Source organism: Medicago sativa, chromosome 3 (genome assembly GCF_051527215.1).
Source record: "Medicago sativa cultivar Bolivia chromosome 3, Bolivia_mono, whole genome shotgun sequence".
Taxonomy (NCBI): Eukaryota; Viridiplantae; Streptophyta; class Magnoliopsida; order Fabales; family Fabaceae; genus Medicago; species Medicago sativa.
The window spans coordinates 19,583,379-19,598,764 of NC_140751.1; the positions used below are offsets into that span (position 1 = coordinate 19,583,379).

Below are 15,386 nucleotides of genomic sequence, written 5' to 3' on the forward strand. Positions count from 1 at the left end.
CATTAGTATTTTTCATTAAAGTTTACCACTTTCTTCCCGCAATATATAGTCAAAATTTTGGATGGAAAAAAAGCCTCTAAAAAATTAATTTAGTTATAAATACATTATATGGTAGATGAATTATAGACATTTGCAAGTCTTAATTGGTTACCAAAAATGTCTCAATTACTCTTGGTTATGAATTCAAATTTTGGTCTCCTTAAAAATGTTTTTTTTAAAGGGTTAAGCTAACCAGTGTCCTAGTTAAGGAAACTAAAAATAGTAAGTTTGTATTGAATTTTTGTTAAAAAAATATATTTTTTAAAGGCCACATTAAATTTTTGGCTAAAATGCATTTTTCGGTCCCTAAGTTTCAAAATGTTGCAATTTTAGCCTCTATTAAAAAAATTAAAAATTTGGCCGCCCAAGAATTAGCCCATTTGCAATATTGATCCTTTTTACCAATTTTGACCAAGTCAACGTTGATTTGTTACTTCATTAAAGGAAGTGGCACGCCACGTGTGTATATCCAGATTTTAAAGAAACTAAATGCCACGTGTATATATAGGGTTTTGCTAGAAGAAGACATTTATGAAGGTGTCTTTTAGCAAGTTATCCTATAGGCATTTGCTAAAAGACACCAACTATATTTTATGAAGGAGTCTTTTAGCAAGTTATAACTAAAAAGTTGATAATCAAACCTTGAGGTGTGGATTGCTAAAAGACACCTTCATAGGTGTCTTCTAGGAAAACTTATATATATATATATATATTCAACTAATTACACGCTTGACATTTAGTTTCATAAAAAAGTTGGATATACACACGTGGCGTGCCACTTCCTTTAATGAAGTGAAAAATCAGCGTTGACTTGGTTAAAATTGGCAAAAAAGATCAATATTGCAAATGGGCTAATTCTTGAGGGGCCATTTTTTTTTATAGGTGGTCAAAATCGCAATATTTTGAAACTTAGGCGGCGAAAAATACCTTTTAACCTAAATTTTTTGTTTTAGGCCTTTTTATCTGTTGTGCCGGCCCTGGGTACAAATTTGAAGAATAGTTTAAGAACAACATGTCATTACATAGGATGAAACTAATTATATTTACTTATAAATTATGAACCAAACTTGAGTTTGTTGTGTTTATAGAGGGAGACGGTAAAACTATTAATACATCTTGGAAAAAGTCTAATATAGTCACAACACCAAATCAAAAAGATTTAGACACACTTACATAAAATGAAAAAATTAAAACAAGAATAAATCAATCACATCAATTAATATAATTTAATTTTATTCTCATTTAAATTTTACTATATTTAGTGAGTGTGTCCAAAATATTTTGATTTGGGGTTGTGCCCATCTAAGACTTTCTCATGCATCTTGTTACAAGTACTTCTTTTGTAATTTTAGTATTTACTTATAAAGAATTATAACACTTACTTTTTGTAACGAAAAACATAATAATTTCATTAAATACAAAGGTTAATAATGAGTAAGTCTCAATAAAACTAAATGTCATTTATTCAAAAAAAAAAAAACTAAATGTCATAATAACGTTATAATTTTGCCAAAACACGTTTATTTTAACAAATACAGTTTTTTAAGCAAAACTAAACATATTTGAGTTAGAGTATAGAATTATTATGTTGATTGATAGGTTGTACTTAAAGAGGTGATCGTCTCTGTCCTTGATAGTGTGTATGCCTAATCTAAACTTCTTTATAGAAAAAAAATATCACATGCTTAGTACTTTTTGTGTTAACCCTATAGGTTTTAGGAATGGGGAATTAGTCACTTTAGTCCCTGAATGGGGAACGATTCGTCAATTTAGTCCCTGAATGCAGATAATATGCAAAACAGTCCCTGCATGGTCAATTTCAGGGACTAAAGTGACTAACGAAGTCTACATTCAGGGACTAAATTGACTAACGAAGTCTGCATTTAGGGACTAAATTGACTAACAAAGTCTACATTCAGGGACTATTTTGCAATTTATCTGCATTCAGGGACTAAATTGACGAATCGTTCCCCATTCAGGGACTAAAGTGACTAATTCCCCTTTTAGGAATAGAAGGTTTAGTGATTCAGAATTCGAAAAATAAATATAATTTGATCGAGAATTGCTTCATAAAGAAAATGAACTCAGATTCTCTTGAATAATTCGTCTTTAGTCGAAAACATTATCCACTTTAGGTCTTTAGGTTGATCGTTACATGCATCATGTTAATCATGAACAATTTGTTCATAAAATAATCATTAAATAGTTTAAATAAATTAAAATAAATACCTTGTCTAATGACCAATACCAATCGGCAATTGCTTGCACAAGTGATCACCATGTCTAACAATTGTACGACCCAATATGAACAAACCGTGTAAAGTCATAAAAACGTGTAAAGTCAAAGAAACAATTCCTTATAAATACCAAGCATATTGAGGCTTAGCTTAATGAGACAACAACACAACATCAACTAGTTAATTTGTTTTTCCCTATTCAAATATACTGTTGTTGTACGTACAAAACTTTATATCCTTAATCCCTAATCATCATCACATATATTTCATATTTCATAACCATAGCCACAACATAACACAAAATAACTAACCATGTCTATATGGTTCATTGCACTAGCTAGTTTCACATTATGCATCCTCATATACCGTTTTATGAAATTTGCAACAAGATCTTCATCACTACCACTTCCACCTGGACCAAAACCATGGCCTATAATAGGTAACATGCCACACTTAGGTCCTGCCCCACACCAGTCTATTGCAGCCTTGGCAAAAACTCATGGCCCTTTGATGCACCTCAAATTAGGATTTGTGGATGTTATCGTGGCGGCTTCGGGCTCCGTTGCGGAACAATTCTTAAAGGTTCATGATGCTAACTTTAGTAGCCGGCCACTGAACACCGGAGCTAAATATATAGCTTATAACTATCAAGATCTTGTGTTTGCACCATATGGTCCGCGGTGGCGTATGCTCCGAAAAATCTCCTCCGTTCATCTCTTCTCCAACAAAGTTATGGAAGAATTCAAACACTTGCGTCAGGTTAGTTAATTATAATATTATTTTCTCAATTTCAACATATAATTGCACTATCAATATCATTTATATGGCTTACTCTCTCCGTTAAATAAAATTCTTATATATCTACTAAATTCATGTGAGAGTCACATAATTTTGTACCAAAAAAAAAAATTGTAGGACTAATTGTAATCGGAAAATTAATACTCATTTGAATTTTATTAAAAAATATACTACTCACATTTTCTGAAAATATGACATGCTGTTTTCCATCTTTAAGGAGCTATATGTTACGTAAAAAAAAAACTGTACTTCAGTTTAAACTATTGATTAATATGTATAGTTTTTTTTCACTTGCTCAACTTTATGTATAATTTTTCGTTTAAAGGACATATGCTTTATTATTATTATATATATATCCACTTTTTGAAGAAAAATGAGAAATAGGTTGCTCTACGGTTTTTCTTGTACTGCACAGAAACTCCAAAGGATTTGCTTATAACAATATCAGTGAATCATTACATTTTTTGAGAGGATATCATTATCAGTGTATTACATTTTTTTTTTTGAAAGATATTAGTGTATTACACTATGAAATAAATACTTTGATTATCATATCAAGGAACAACTTAATTTAAATGATTTATCTTTTAACGATAATTTAGTTCGAAAGATTTGAAAAATATTCGTAACCTGAAAAAATCCCACACTTTGATAATTTTTTTTTTTTGCCTTAATTAGAATTCATTAATATATAGGTCAACCACTTTATTTGAAAAAACCTGCCATAAAAGGAAAAATCACCAAAGATGTGTATGGTCCAAAAGGAGAAAAATATTAAGGGTAATAAATAACCATTAGAAAGTCTCTCAAAGAGAAGGAAAAAATCATTAGAAGGTGGGACCCACACTCATCCATAATATTGTATGTCAAGACAAAGCTGAACTTTTATTGGTTAAAAAGGGACAAATTGAAGAAAAAATCATAAGAAAATGGGATACATAATTGCGTCAACTTGACGAATTAATGGAATATTTTAACTTAAAACAAATTAATGCATTGACTTTAATTTGTACATTAAACCACTCAAGTGTGTATGTGGTTTTTTACATTGAGTTTAAAATATGAGTCCTGCTAACCAGTATCCCAGGGGCACCGGTTAAGCATACCATAAAAAGGAATTATTACCATAAAAGGAAATTGTTTTTGATTTTATTATAAATTAAGTACACAATTTCAATGCATTAACTACTATATAATTTCCTTTTTCATGTCCTTAACCAGTGTCCCGGGAGCATCGGTTAGCATTTCCCTTAAAATATTGATACATGCTCTGGACCACAAGAATAGTCCTCCACACGTAGAGCACATGACAACCTCAATAATTCTGTTTAAAGATAGATTACATTTTCAAAAAATAAATAAACTTCTTTTGATCTATATTAATAATATATCAAAAATGTTTTTTTTTTACACAAATATTAGAAGTGGTTAGTACATGTATTTTGCTTTTTTACAGTAATACACTTATTTAGGATTTTTTTTTAAGGAACGACTAAGATCGTTAAATTCTGGTTTTATAACTACTGCCATCGTGCCCTTCTACAATTTTAGGTATCAATTTTCAACTAGTTCATTAGCAAATTCGAATTTTTGCAATAATGGAATTGAAATCGAGTTATCTTGCTAAACTTGTAGGAATTTTTTTTAATATGGGTTAAACTCGTAAGAATCTATGAGTCGATTGAATCTAATCAATTGCAATTTTCAGGAAGAGGTATCAAGATTGACAAGCAATTTGGCAAGTAATTATTCAGACACAAAAGCTGTGAACTTGGGACAACTATTGAATGTATGTACCACAAATGCACTTTCTAGGGTTATGTTAGGAAGAAGAGTATTCAATGATGGCAATGGTGGTTGTGACCCTAAAGCTGATGAGTTCAAGGAAATGGTTCTTGAATTTGATGGTGTTAGCTGGAGTTTTCAATATAAGTGATTTTATTCCATCATTGGAATGGCTAGACCTTCAAGGAGTTCAATCTAAAATGAAAAAATTACACAAGAGGTTTGATGCATTTTTAACAAACATTATTGAGGAACATGAGGCATCTAATTATAAGAATGAAAAACATAAGAATTTTTTGAGTACTTTGTTGTCACTTAAAGAGGAAACAGATGATGATGGAAACAAACTCACCGATATTGAAATCAAAGCACTACTTTTGGTAAGTTACCTATTCTTCTATAACTCCAAACACACGTGCATACTTGCCGTTTTCTCAAACTCATAAAAATTGGAAAATGAATATATTTACGATACTATTAAATTTTTACTTTTACATAAATTGAATCACAAATATATGTAAAGTTTACTTTTACATATATTTGTTACAAGTATTATATTTCATGTCAAAGGTTTATTTTATATTAAATAAATTATTTTTTCTATGCTTATTTTTGGTATACAATAATTGGTTCTATGCTTATAAAAATTTCATTATCACCTCTAAAAAAAAATTACATTATCATTTTCTTTTCAATCCTTACCTTTTTTTAATGGATTTTCAATTCTTGCCTAACAATCTAACATTGACACCTGAAAGCCTAATTGAAACGAATTTTATAAAGAATCAACCTGCAGTTCAATCATTTTATTCAAGAGACATTGGACTTTTTATTATTTTTTTAATTCTTACCTAATGGTTGCACGCACAACTCATCCCAAAAGACTATTTGGGGACTGAATTTCAAACAAATCTTTTAGCTAAATCAATCCATGTAGAGAAGCCTATATTTTTTGTCCAAACTTTACTGTCACTCCTCTTCATCTTAAAGTCCATCTGCAATGCATTTATCATATGAGAAATGTTAACTAGTGTCCTCGGACACTAATTAAGGAAACTAATATAAAAATTTTGCATTAGGAAATGATAAAAAAAGTGGAATATTCCACTTTATGAAAGTCAAAAAGTTGTTGTTTTGAATAAACAATTTCTATTTTTTTTTTTGGTACAAAAGAGGGCAAAGCCCAGAATTTTTTTTCTTCTATTTTTAACTTTATTAACTAGTGCTCCGGGAGCACTGGTTAACATGACGTTTTACATATTGGTATGACTTGTTTGTTCTGGTTAAAATGGTATGACTTGTTTACATAATCATGCATTTTATAATTTACATAATCATACATTTTGATAAGATTAGAAGGGTATTCAAAACCCATTACAGTTCCTTCAAAACATTAACCTTAACCTTAAAAGGTTATACAAATTGAAGACATACATTTTTCAATTTAAAATGCTACATTAACATTAACCTTGTAATTAGACCTAATTTATCAAAGTTAAATGTGGTAAATGTGAATTGGGCAATGGATTTTTTTTCTTACTATAAATTCAAATCGAAATCAAACATACTTTGTTCTTAAAAGAAATAGAGAAACAGAAAAATTATTACTAATTAAAGTAGCACGTTTATCATTGAGCTTACATCTTATTTTAGAATCGTTTTTTAAAGGTTTGAACTTCGCTCCTTAATATTATAAAGCTAACACTTATCATTGGGCTACATCCCATGACATGCAAACTCAAACAAACTAGTTTTATAACACATGTATCTTGACACGGACAAAAACTTTATAGAGCATATACTTATAAGTTTGATTTTTGGTCTAGAACATGTTTGCAGCCGGGACAGACACATCGTCAAGCACTACAGAATGGGCCATTGCAGAAATGATAAGAAACCCAAGAATCTTAGCTCAAGTTCAGCAAGAATTGGACAATGTTGTCGGCCGAGATAGGAACGTGAAAGAAGATGACATACCTAACCTACCTTACCTACAAGCAGTGATAAAAGAAACATTTCGCTTGCACCCATCAACACCTCTTTCCCTCCCACGAATTGCATCTGAAAGTTGTGATATTTTTGGGTACCACATTCCAAAGGGTTCAACGCTTTTGGTTAATGTATGGGCCATCGCTCGTGACCCAAAAGAATGGACTGATCCATTAGAGTTCAAACCTGAAAGGTTTTTACCAGGTGGTGAGAAGTGCGATGTTGATGTTAAGGGAAATGATTTTGAAGTTATACCTTTTGGTGCTGGACGTAGAATATGTGCTGGGATGAGTCTTGGGCTTCGTATGGTCCAGCTTCTAACATCTACACTGGCCCATTCATTTGATTGGGAACTTGAAAATGGGCTCAATGCTGAAAAATTGAACATGGATGAAGGTTATGGGTTGACACTTCAACGAGCTGTGCCATTATCGGTGCACCCTAAACCCAGACTCTCGCCACACGTGTACTCATCGTGTTTCTGATTTTTAAGTTTGTGTTTGTGAATTTTTCTCTTCTTTCTAGTTGCACCCTCACTTCCCTTTCTTGCTTAGTTATAATAATAATGTATGAGAATAAATGGGATATGTCGTATGATGGTGTCTAAAGATCCCGAAAGGGGGCAAAGTGTTACGGTAGTTGGTTCAAGTCTTGTGTGTTTCAACCTTTTGAATATACACACTTTTATTTGTTGTAACTTGTGAAATAAATGTAAGAGTTTGATTATTTTAAATTTAATTTTAATATGATCAATAATTCATCTTTTGTTTTAATTAAAAAACAATATATTAGAATAGGATAGGTAAGAGTGAACCATTAAACATAGTGAGAATTTAAAATGAACTAACAAATATCCTACCAATAGGGAAATTTCAAACATGAGTTCAAGTCACCATTAGTAGGAAGGTCTAATAATTTGTGTCATCCTCTACTTGAACAAATGTTCATCTATAAAAACATGGGCCAGGTTAATCTGCATTTGTGTCATCCTCTACTTGAACAAATTTTCATCTGTAAAAACATGGGTCAGGTTAATCTGCATTCATCAATTTTCACCACTAAAAAATATAAAATAAAATATTGATGGAATTTAGAGACGAACAAAATATATATCTTATCTTATCTTATCTTATCTACAAATGTAAAGAAAATATGCATGTTACCCTAGATTAACCCTAAGCTAGCCCCACCCAAATTTACTGCGTTACCCCTTGATGGGCGCCAATCCAGCTTGGTTTTGGGGGTTTAAAATGACAGTCCTGCCCTTAGTTCAAAATAATGGTGTACACAATGCTCAAAATATTGTCACAGCCAATTAGAGACAAGCATAACCATATACTCCAAGCAACTGGTATAGAACACGTTATCTCCCTCACATGTTTTCTCTGAAACTCCTTTTCTTCCTTTCTCCTTAACATTTCTTCTCTGATTTTCTAGGTTTGAGAGGTTTTTTATGTGGCGATTGTTTTTCTTTTGCTGTTATTTCATTTAGGTATCAGGTAAACAAGTAAAAGATTTTGTTTCCTTATTTTTTTTCTTTCTCAACAAATCTGTATAACATATGTGTTCCATTTTTTTTCCAGCCTTCACAATTACTCACAGAGCTGTTCCTAGAGTTTTACAGGCCTTAGGCGTAATATGAGAAAAGGGCCCATTACATAATACATCATAATTTCTTTTAGCTCATTGTTGTGATTTTATCAGACCTTCTTTTCATTTTTTTCCCCGCTTTTTACTACCAAAAAAGAACAAAAAAAGATGAGTGGGCCACATGATCATAAATTCGTCTCACATGATTTAGCATAATGATATAATATAATTTTTTGGAACATTTTAAAGACAACATTAAGATTAATTTCTCTAATAGGCTTATTTTCAACTAAAATATAATTTGTTTTGTTATAAAATTCCTAATTTCTTGGATAATAAATATGACCAATATATTTAAAATTATCGAGGCACATTATTAGAAACAAAGGGCTCAAAAAAATATCAGAAATTTATTCGACAATAATTTTTTTGGCACATTATTAAGAAAAACTAAAAAATTTACATTATCATTTTCTTTTTAATCCTTACCTTTTTTTAATGGATTTTCAATTCTTACCTAACACTCTAACATTGACACCTGAAAGCCTAATTGAAACGAATTTTATAAAGAATCAACCTGCAGTTCAATCATTTTATTCAAGAGACATTGGACTTTTTCTTATTTTTTTAATTCTTACCTAATGGTTGCACCCACAACTCATCCCAAAAGACTATTTGGGGACTGAATTTCAAACAAATCTTTTAGCTAAATCAATCCATGTAGAGAAGCCTATATTTCTTGTCCAAACTTAACTGTCACTCTTCTTCATCTTAAAGTCCACTTGCAAAGTCATGCATTTACATATTGGTATGACTTGTTTGTTCTGGTTAAAATGGTTTCTATGAATTTACATAATCATTCATTTTATAATTTACATAATCATACATTTTAATCAGATTAGAAGGGTATTCAAAACCCATTACAGTTGAAAAAGGTTATACAAATTGAAGACATATATTTCTCAATTTAAAATGTTACATTAATTATATTTTACCTTGTAATTAGACCTAATTTATCAAAGTTAAATGTGGTAAAGGTGAATTGGGCAATGGATTTTTTTTCTTAGTATAAATTCAAATCGAAATCAAACATACTTTTTCCTTAAAAGAAATAGAGAAACGGAAAAATTATTACTAATTTAAAGTAGCACGTTTATCATTGAGCTTACATCTTATTTTATAATCGTTTTTTAAAGGTTTAAACTTCGTTCCTTAATATTATAAAGCTAACACTTATCATTGGGCTACATCCCATGCAAACTCAAACAAACTAGTTTTATAACACATGTATCTTGACACTGACAGAAACTTTATAGAGCATATACTTATAAGTTTGATTTTTGGTCTAGAACATGTTTGCAGCTGGGACAGACACATCGTCAAGTACTACAGAATGGGCCATTGCAGAAATGATAAGAAACCCAAGAATCTTAGCTCAAGTTCAGCAAGAATTGGACAATGTTGTCGGCCGAGATAGGAAAAGAAGATGACATACCTAACCTACCTTACCTACAAGCAGTGATAAAAGAAACATTTCGCTTGCACCCATCAACACCTCTTTCCCTCCCACGAATTGCGTCTGAAAGTTGTGATATTTTTGGGTACCACATTCCAAAGGGTTCAACGCTTTTGGTTAATGTATGGGCCATCGCTCGTGACCCAAAAGAATGGATTGATCCATTAGAGTTCAAACCTGAAAGGTTTTTACCAGGTGGTGAGAAGTGCGATGTTGATGTTAAGGGAAATGATTTTGAAGTTATACCTTTTGGTGCTGGACGTAGAATATGTGCTGGGATGAGTCTTGGGCTTCGTATGGTCCAGCTTCTAATAGCTACACTAGCCCATTCATTTTATTGGGAACTTGAAAATGGGCTCAATGCTGAAAAAATGAACATGGATGAAGGTTATGGGTTGACACTTCAACGAGCTATGCCATTATCGGTGCACCCTAAACCCAGACTCTCGCCACACGTGTACTCATCGTGTTTCTGATTTTTAAGTTTGCGTTTGTGAGTTTTTCTTTTCTTTCTAGTTGCACCCTCAATTCCCTTTTTTGCTTAGTAATAATAATAATGTATGTGAATAAATGGGATATGTCGTATGATGGTGTCTAAAGATCCCTAAAGGGGGCAAAGTGTAATGTTAGTGGGTTCAAGTCTTGTGTGTTTCAACCTTTTGAATATATACACTTTTATTTCTTGTAACTTGTGAAATAAATATAAGAGTTTGATTCTTTTAATTTTAATTTTAATATGAACAATAATTCATCTTTTGTTTTAATTAAAAGAAATTAGATTAGAATAGGAGAAGTAAGATTGAACCATTATACATAGTGAGAATTTACAAGAATTTAAGATGAGCTAACAAATATCCTACCAATAGGCAAATTTCAAACATGAGTTCAAGTCACCATTAGTAAGAAGGTCTAATAATTTGTGTCATCCTCTACTTGAACAAATGTTCATCTATAAAAACATGGGTCAAGTTAATCTGCATTTTGTGTTATCCTCTACTTGAACAAATTTTCATCTATAAAAACATCGGTCAGGTTAATCTGCATTCATCAATTTTCACCACTAAAAAATATAAAATATTGATGGAATTTAGAGACGAACAAAATATATCTCTATCAAAGACTGATTTAGAGACAGAGTCAATTAGTTCGAGAGCAAAAAAATTACTTTTTTATACATAATATAAAGCAAAATTACATGGTTGCTAAGCCAACTTCTCTCTACATTCTATTGCTAATGTTTAAATAGGATAAAATCTTATTTATAAAAGTTCTTAAGTCTTTTATACAATATTTTGGAGTCAAAAAATTTGTTGCAAATTTCCTTCTTATTTTTATGGTTTTAAACAAACGATCTTTCATCTTATCTTATTTATAAAAGTTCTTAAGTCTCTTATACAACTTTTTGGAAACATAAAATTTGTTGAAAATTTTCTTTCTATTTTTCTGGTTTTAAACAAACTATCTCTCATCTTATTTATAAAAGTTCTTAAATCTCTTAGACAACTTTTTGAAGACAAAAAATTTGTTGAAACTTTTCTTCCTATTTTTATGGTTTTAAACAAAAGATCTCTCATCTTATTTATAAAAGTTCTTAAGTCTTTTAGACAACTTTTTGGAGCCAAGATATAAGCATAAGGATAGTAATATCAATGTTAGACCCTGTCACAACCTAAGTACCTAATCTAGGGTTGCACTTCGCCGGAATAAATTAATCCTAATGAAACTTAATAGCGAACATAAAATATACTAAAATAAATGACATTAAATTAAATAATTATCCATCAAAACAAATAGTGGTTCATCTTAGAACCCTAGCCTATAAATATCTAGTTGCACATGAAAACTAAGACAAAATACAAAAAGATAAAAACATGTCCTATAAAAGATAGGAGAAGATATGACTCATCCTTGGCTCCTAGAATCGCCTTCCTCTTGAACTACTCCAGTTTCGAACGAGAAATTGTGAATGAGAAAGGCGGTATTTATAGGGAAATTTTTCACCTAACTTGGGCTAAAATCACGGGGTTTCAGGGACGAAAAAGTCACAAAAAGTGATTTTTTTCGCAAGTCACCATGCGCCTAGCGCATATGCCTGCCAGGCTGAGGCGCCTAGCGTCCCCTGGCATGCGCCAGGCGCTTTAGTGCATTAACTATGGGGCTCCTAGCACCCCTTTGGTGTGCCTCGGCGGTTCAGTGAGTTTTCTATGTTGTTTTGCCTATTTCTTCGCCTGTTGAGGTGTTTACTTCAATTTAAGATGTCTTGGAACTTGAGAACATAATTCCTCTCTCTGTAAAATCTTCTGAGGCCTCCTGAATCTTCATTCTCCATCTTTCTAAGGACCACATAAATCTTCGGATGTCTTGCTTTGCCTGATTTGCTTGATTTCTTCGTGATTTACGTCAAGAACACCCTAAAATTGCTATGTTTCGGAAAGAATAGAATTACAGACTCAAATATAGAAAACATTACAAATGTCTCGAAACCATAGGCAATTGATCTAAAACTCACCTGCTTTGCTGGTAAAACCTACTAAATTTGACTGAAAAACATGCTAAGAATAACGTAAGATGACATGTCATCAAAACCCCAAACTTAAAATGTTGATTGTCCTCAAGTAACGAAAGAAAAACATAAGTTATTCATTGCATTTTTTAAAGAAAAACATACCTTTTCGAGAGTTGTGCTCAGAAAATCATTCATCACATCTACAATGAAGGTGAGAAAAACACAAGAAGGGGGGTTGAATTGTGTTTTGAAAAATTCTTCAATTCTCTAAAAACTGAACACACTGATCAGAAGCTAAGTGAAACAGCTTCTGAAGTGATAATCATAATCTGAACGCAGCGGAATAAAACAGAGAGAAAGAAGAAGAAAGACACAAAGCAATTATACTGGTTCCTTCCACAATCCGGAAGTAGTCCAGTCCCCCTTGCACTTCCAAGGAGATTTCACTAGAATGTAATATCTGATTACAATTGCTCAAGCACACCTGCAAGAGACTTCCTTTGCTCAAGCACACTTTGCAAGAGTCTTCCTATGCTCAAGAACACAATCAAGAGACTTCCCTGCTCAAGCACAACTGCAAGAGACTTCTAACTAAACAAAATTACACAGAAAATTGTTTAAGGTTGAACACTTGATATAGAATCAGAGGTGTTCACAATACAAATCAGATACAGACTCAATAACTTAAGAATTTCTAAAATGAAACTTTGAGACACAGAAATTCTAAGTGAATGCAGAACAATTTCAGCAGAGGTTTGACACTTGTAAAAATGTTGTGAGTCTTTCGTTCAGCATTACCAAATCTCTAACTCTTCACTCCTTTATATAGAGGTGTGAAAGAGACGTTGTGAAATTGCCAGCACATCAAAGAGTCGTTGTTGAAGCTTGATCTTTCACCAATAATCTTTTGCCTGATTTGGTTATTGTCCTATGAAGAACAAATTTGAAATCCATTCCTAATCCAAAGGAACATCTTTGCAGGCGAAGCCGTATTCTGGAGCTGTTTTCTTGTCTTGTAGCGTGGACACAAAACAGAGTAGTGGAGAGGGTGGTTGTACAGTTCGTACAATAGTACAATGTCAACGCTTTCGTCCAAAATTGCAAGCACATGCCTTCAAACACCTTTGAAATGACCGTTGCGAAATTCCACTAATCTTTTGCTGTCCTTTGATGAATTTCGATCCATGACACAGCTCTTGAATCCTTGAATTTCTCAAATTCAGTTGATCTTCAGCTTCTAGTGAAATGGCTTCTGATGAGGCAGCTTCTGATAATGTAGCTTCTGATGATGACGTGGCGCTTCTGAACCTCTTGTCTTCAGAAGCATTAATCTTCACAAGCACTATTCCGTCAGGAGCGCTTTTAGTCTTCAGGAGCACTTTACTCTCTTCAGGAGCAGCTTGACTTCAGGAGCGCTTTTTCTCTTCAGGAGCGTCTAAGCTTCAATTTTGTTGATTTCTTTTGCTCTTTATTTGCTCATTTAGAACCTCTTAATGATGTAACTTTTTAATTATGGTCTTGTACACTTGAACAAATATTAGCTAGTCCAATTTACAATTTTTAATACCTTGTTATCATCAAAACTCTTTAAGGTTCATTGTTAAACACATTTTGTTCCAAGAATCTCCCCCTTTTTGATGATGACAAACAATAGTATTTAAAATTGATCAATTGTTGTTAATATAATTAACGAGTTGACTTTGGGGTTCTGAGGTTTGTAAGCTCGGAGTCTGAGGTTTGTAAGCTCTAACTCCCCCTGAGTCTGATAGTCTATAAGGTGAGGTTTGTAAGCTCCCCCTAAGTTCTATCCAGGTTAATTAAATTCATTTTACGTACAATAAAAATATCAGAGCTTAAAATTGAAAGAAATTATCTTAGAGATAAGAAGAATGGTTCAATTAATTTTATTTGAAATTTGATACTCCCCCTTTTTGATACACCCCTTTTTAGGTAAGACAAAAAGATAGAAGTTTTTCAAAATTTTCAAATATTATTAATGGGGCTCAGAGCCTTTAAATACTATCACATATACTCACCCTTTTGTCATTAGAAAAAATAATTAAACAAAAAGAAGAGATGAGAAAAACATAGGATAAAGGTTCAGAGCATTTAAACCATATAATTAAAGCATATTAACAAAAAAAATAAACTAAACAGAGCATATCAAACAATATAATCAGAGCAAAACTAATACACACATGATATAAACAGTCAATGATATTCAGAAGCTAAATGAGTTCAGAAGCATATAAAGTCAGAAGTGAGACTAAGTCAGAAGCAGAAATAAACAAAGTACATCAGAAGCATAAAGAAGCGAAAGAAAGCTTAAGGTGTGCAACTAAGGGTTTGGCTTATTTTGGCTCTCTAAAATATTCTTTAGAATCTCTTGAGTTTCAGCATATTTATGATCCATATCTGACTTGTTCCTCTCCATTTCAGCTTGAAGTTTTACCAGCTTCTGATCCTGCTCTTGTAGCTTCTGCTCCAGCTCTTCATTTCTTTTCTTCAGCACCTTGTTCTCCTGAACTAGAGCCAGGTTAGGTGCAGCACTCTTCAAATTGACCTTGGAAAGGAAAGTTAAGTCCAGATCCTTGGGATGAATATAATTGGGAAGAAAATCTTCAGGATTTTTTCCTCTGATGCTCATAGGATGCTTCACCCAAGTACCAAGGACTTCTATATCATCCATGTCCTCATCAATCCCATTGATCCAGTTTTCCAACTTCTGCTTGGCCTCCTCTTGAGCTTGTAGACATGAATCATGCAGAGTTGAAATGAGATTGATGACTCTTTCCTTGATTCTCCTCCATTGCTTTTGATAACTGATTTTGTGATCCAAGTCACTTCTGCTTTTGATCAGCGTATGTACTTCAGAATTAATGTCCTCTCACACATCTTGTAATACACTAGAGTCTAGGAAAATGGT

At 32.3% G+C, this 15,386-nt stretch overlaps 1 protein-coding gene and 2 pseudogenes across 1 annotated transcript; all 3 read left to right on the top strand.

The window, feature by feature from the left end:
• The first annotated feature begins 2,303 nt into the window (after window positions 1-2,303).
• Window positions 2,304-7,601, top strand: LOC146936214 (flavonoid 3'-monooxygenase-like). Its single transcript, XM_085751194.1, has 3 exons — window positions 2,304-3,035; window positions 4,783-5,239; window positions 6,686-7,601. Exons 2-3 carry the CDS (start codon window positions 4,916-4,918, stop codon window positions 7,331-7,333), a joined length of 972 nt encoding a protein of 323 aa, XP_085607320.1. The 5' UTR covers window positions 2,304-3,035; window positions 4,783-4,915; the 3' UTR covers window positions 7,334-7,601.
• On the top strand, window positions 2,589-3,044 carry LOC146936215 (flavonoid 3'-monooxygenase pseudogene; annotated as a pseudogene).
• Window positions 7,602-9,790: 2,189 nt separating the features above from the next.
• Window positions 9,791-10,430, top strand: LOC146936216 (flavonoid 3'-monooxygenase pseudogene; annotated as a pseudogene).
• Window positions 10,431-15,386: the final 4,956 nt, after the last annotated feature.

Coding starts and splice junctions, on each gene's coding strand:
- LOC146936214 (XM_085751194.1), top strand. CDS start 4,916: ATGATGGCAATGGTGGTTGTGACCCTAAAGCTGATGAGTTCAAGGAAA. Junction 5,240..6,685: donor AAATCAAAGCACTACTTTTG/GTAAGTTACCTA, acceptor TTTTTGGTCTAG/AACATGTTTGCAGCCGGGAC.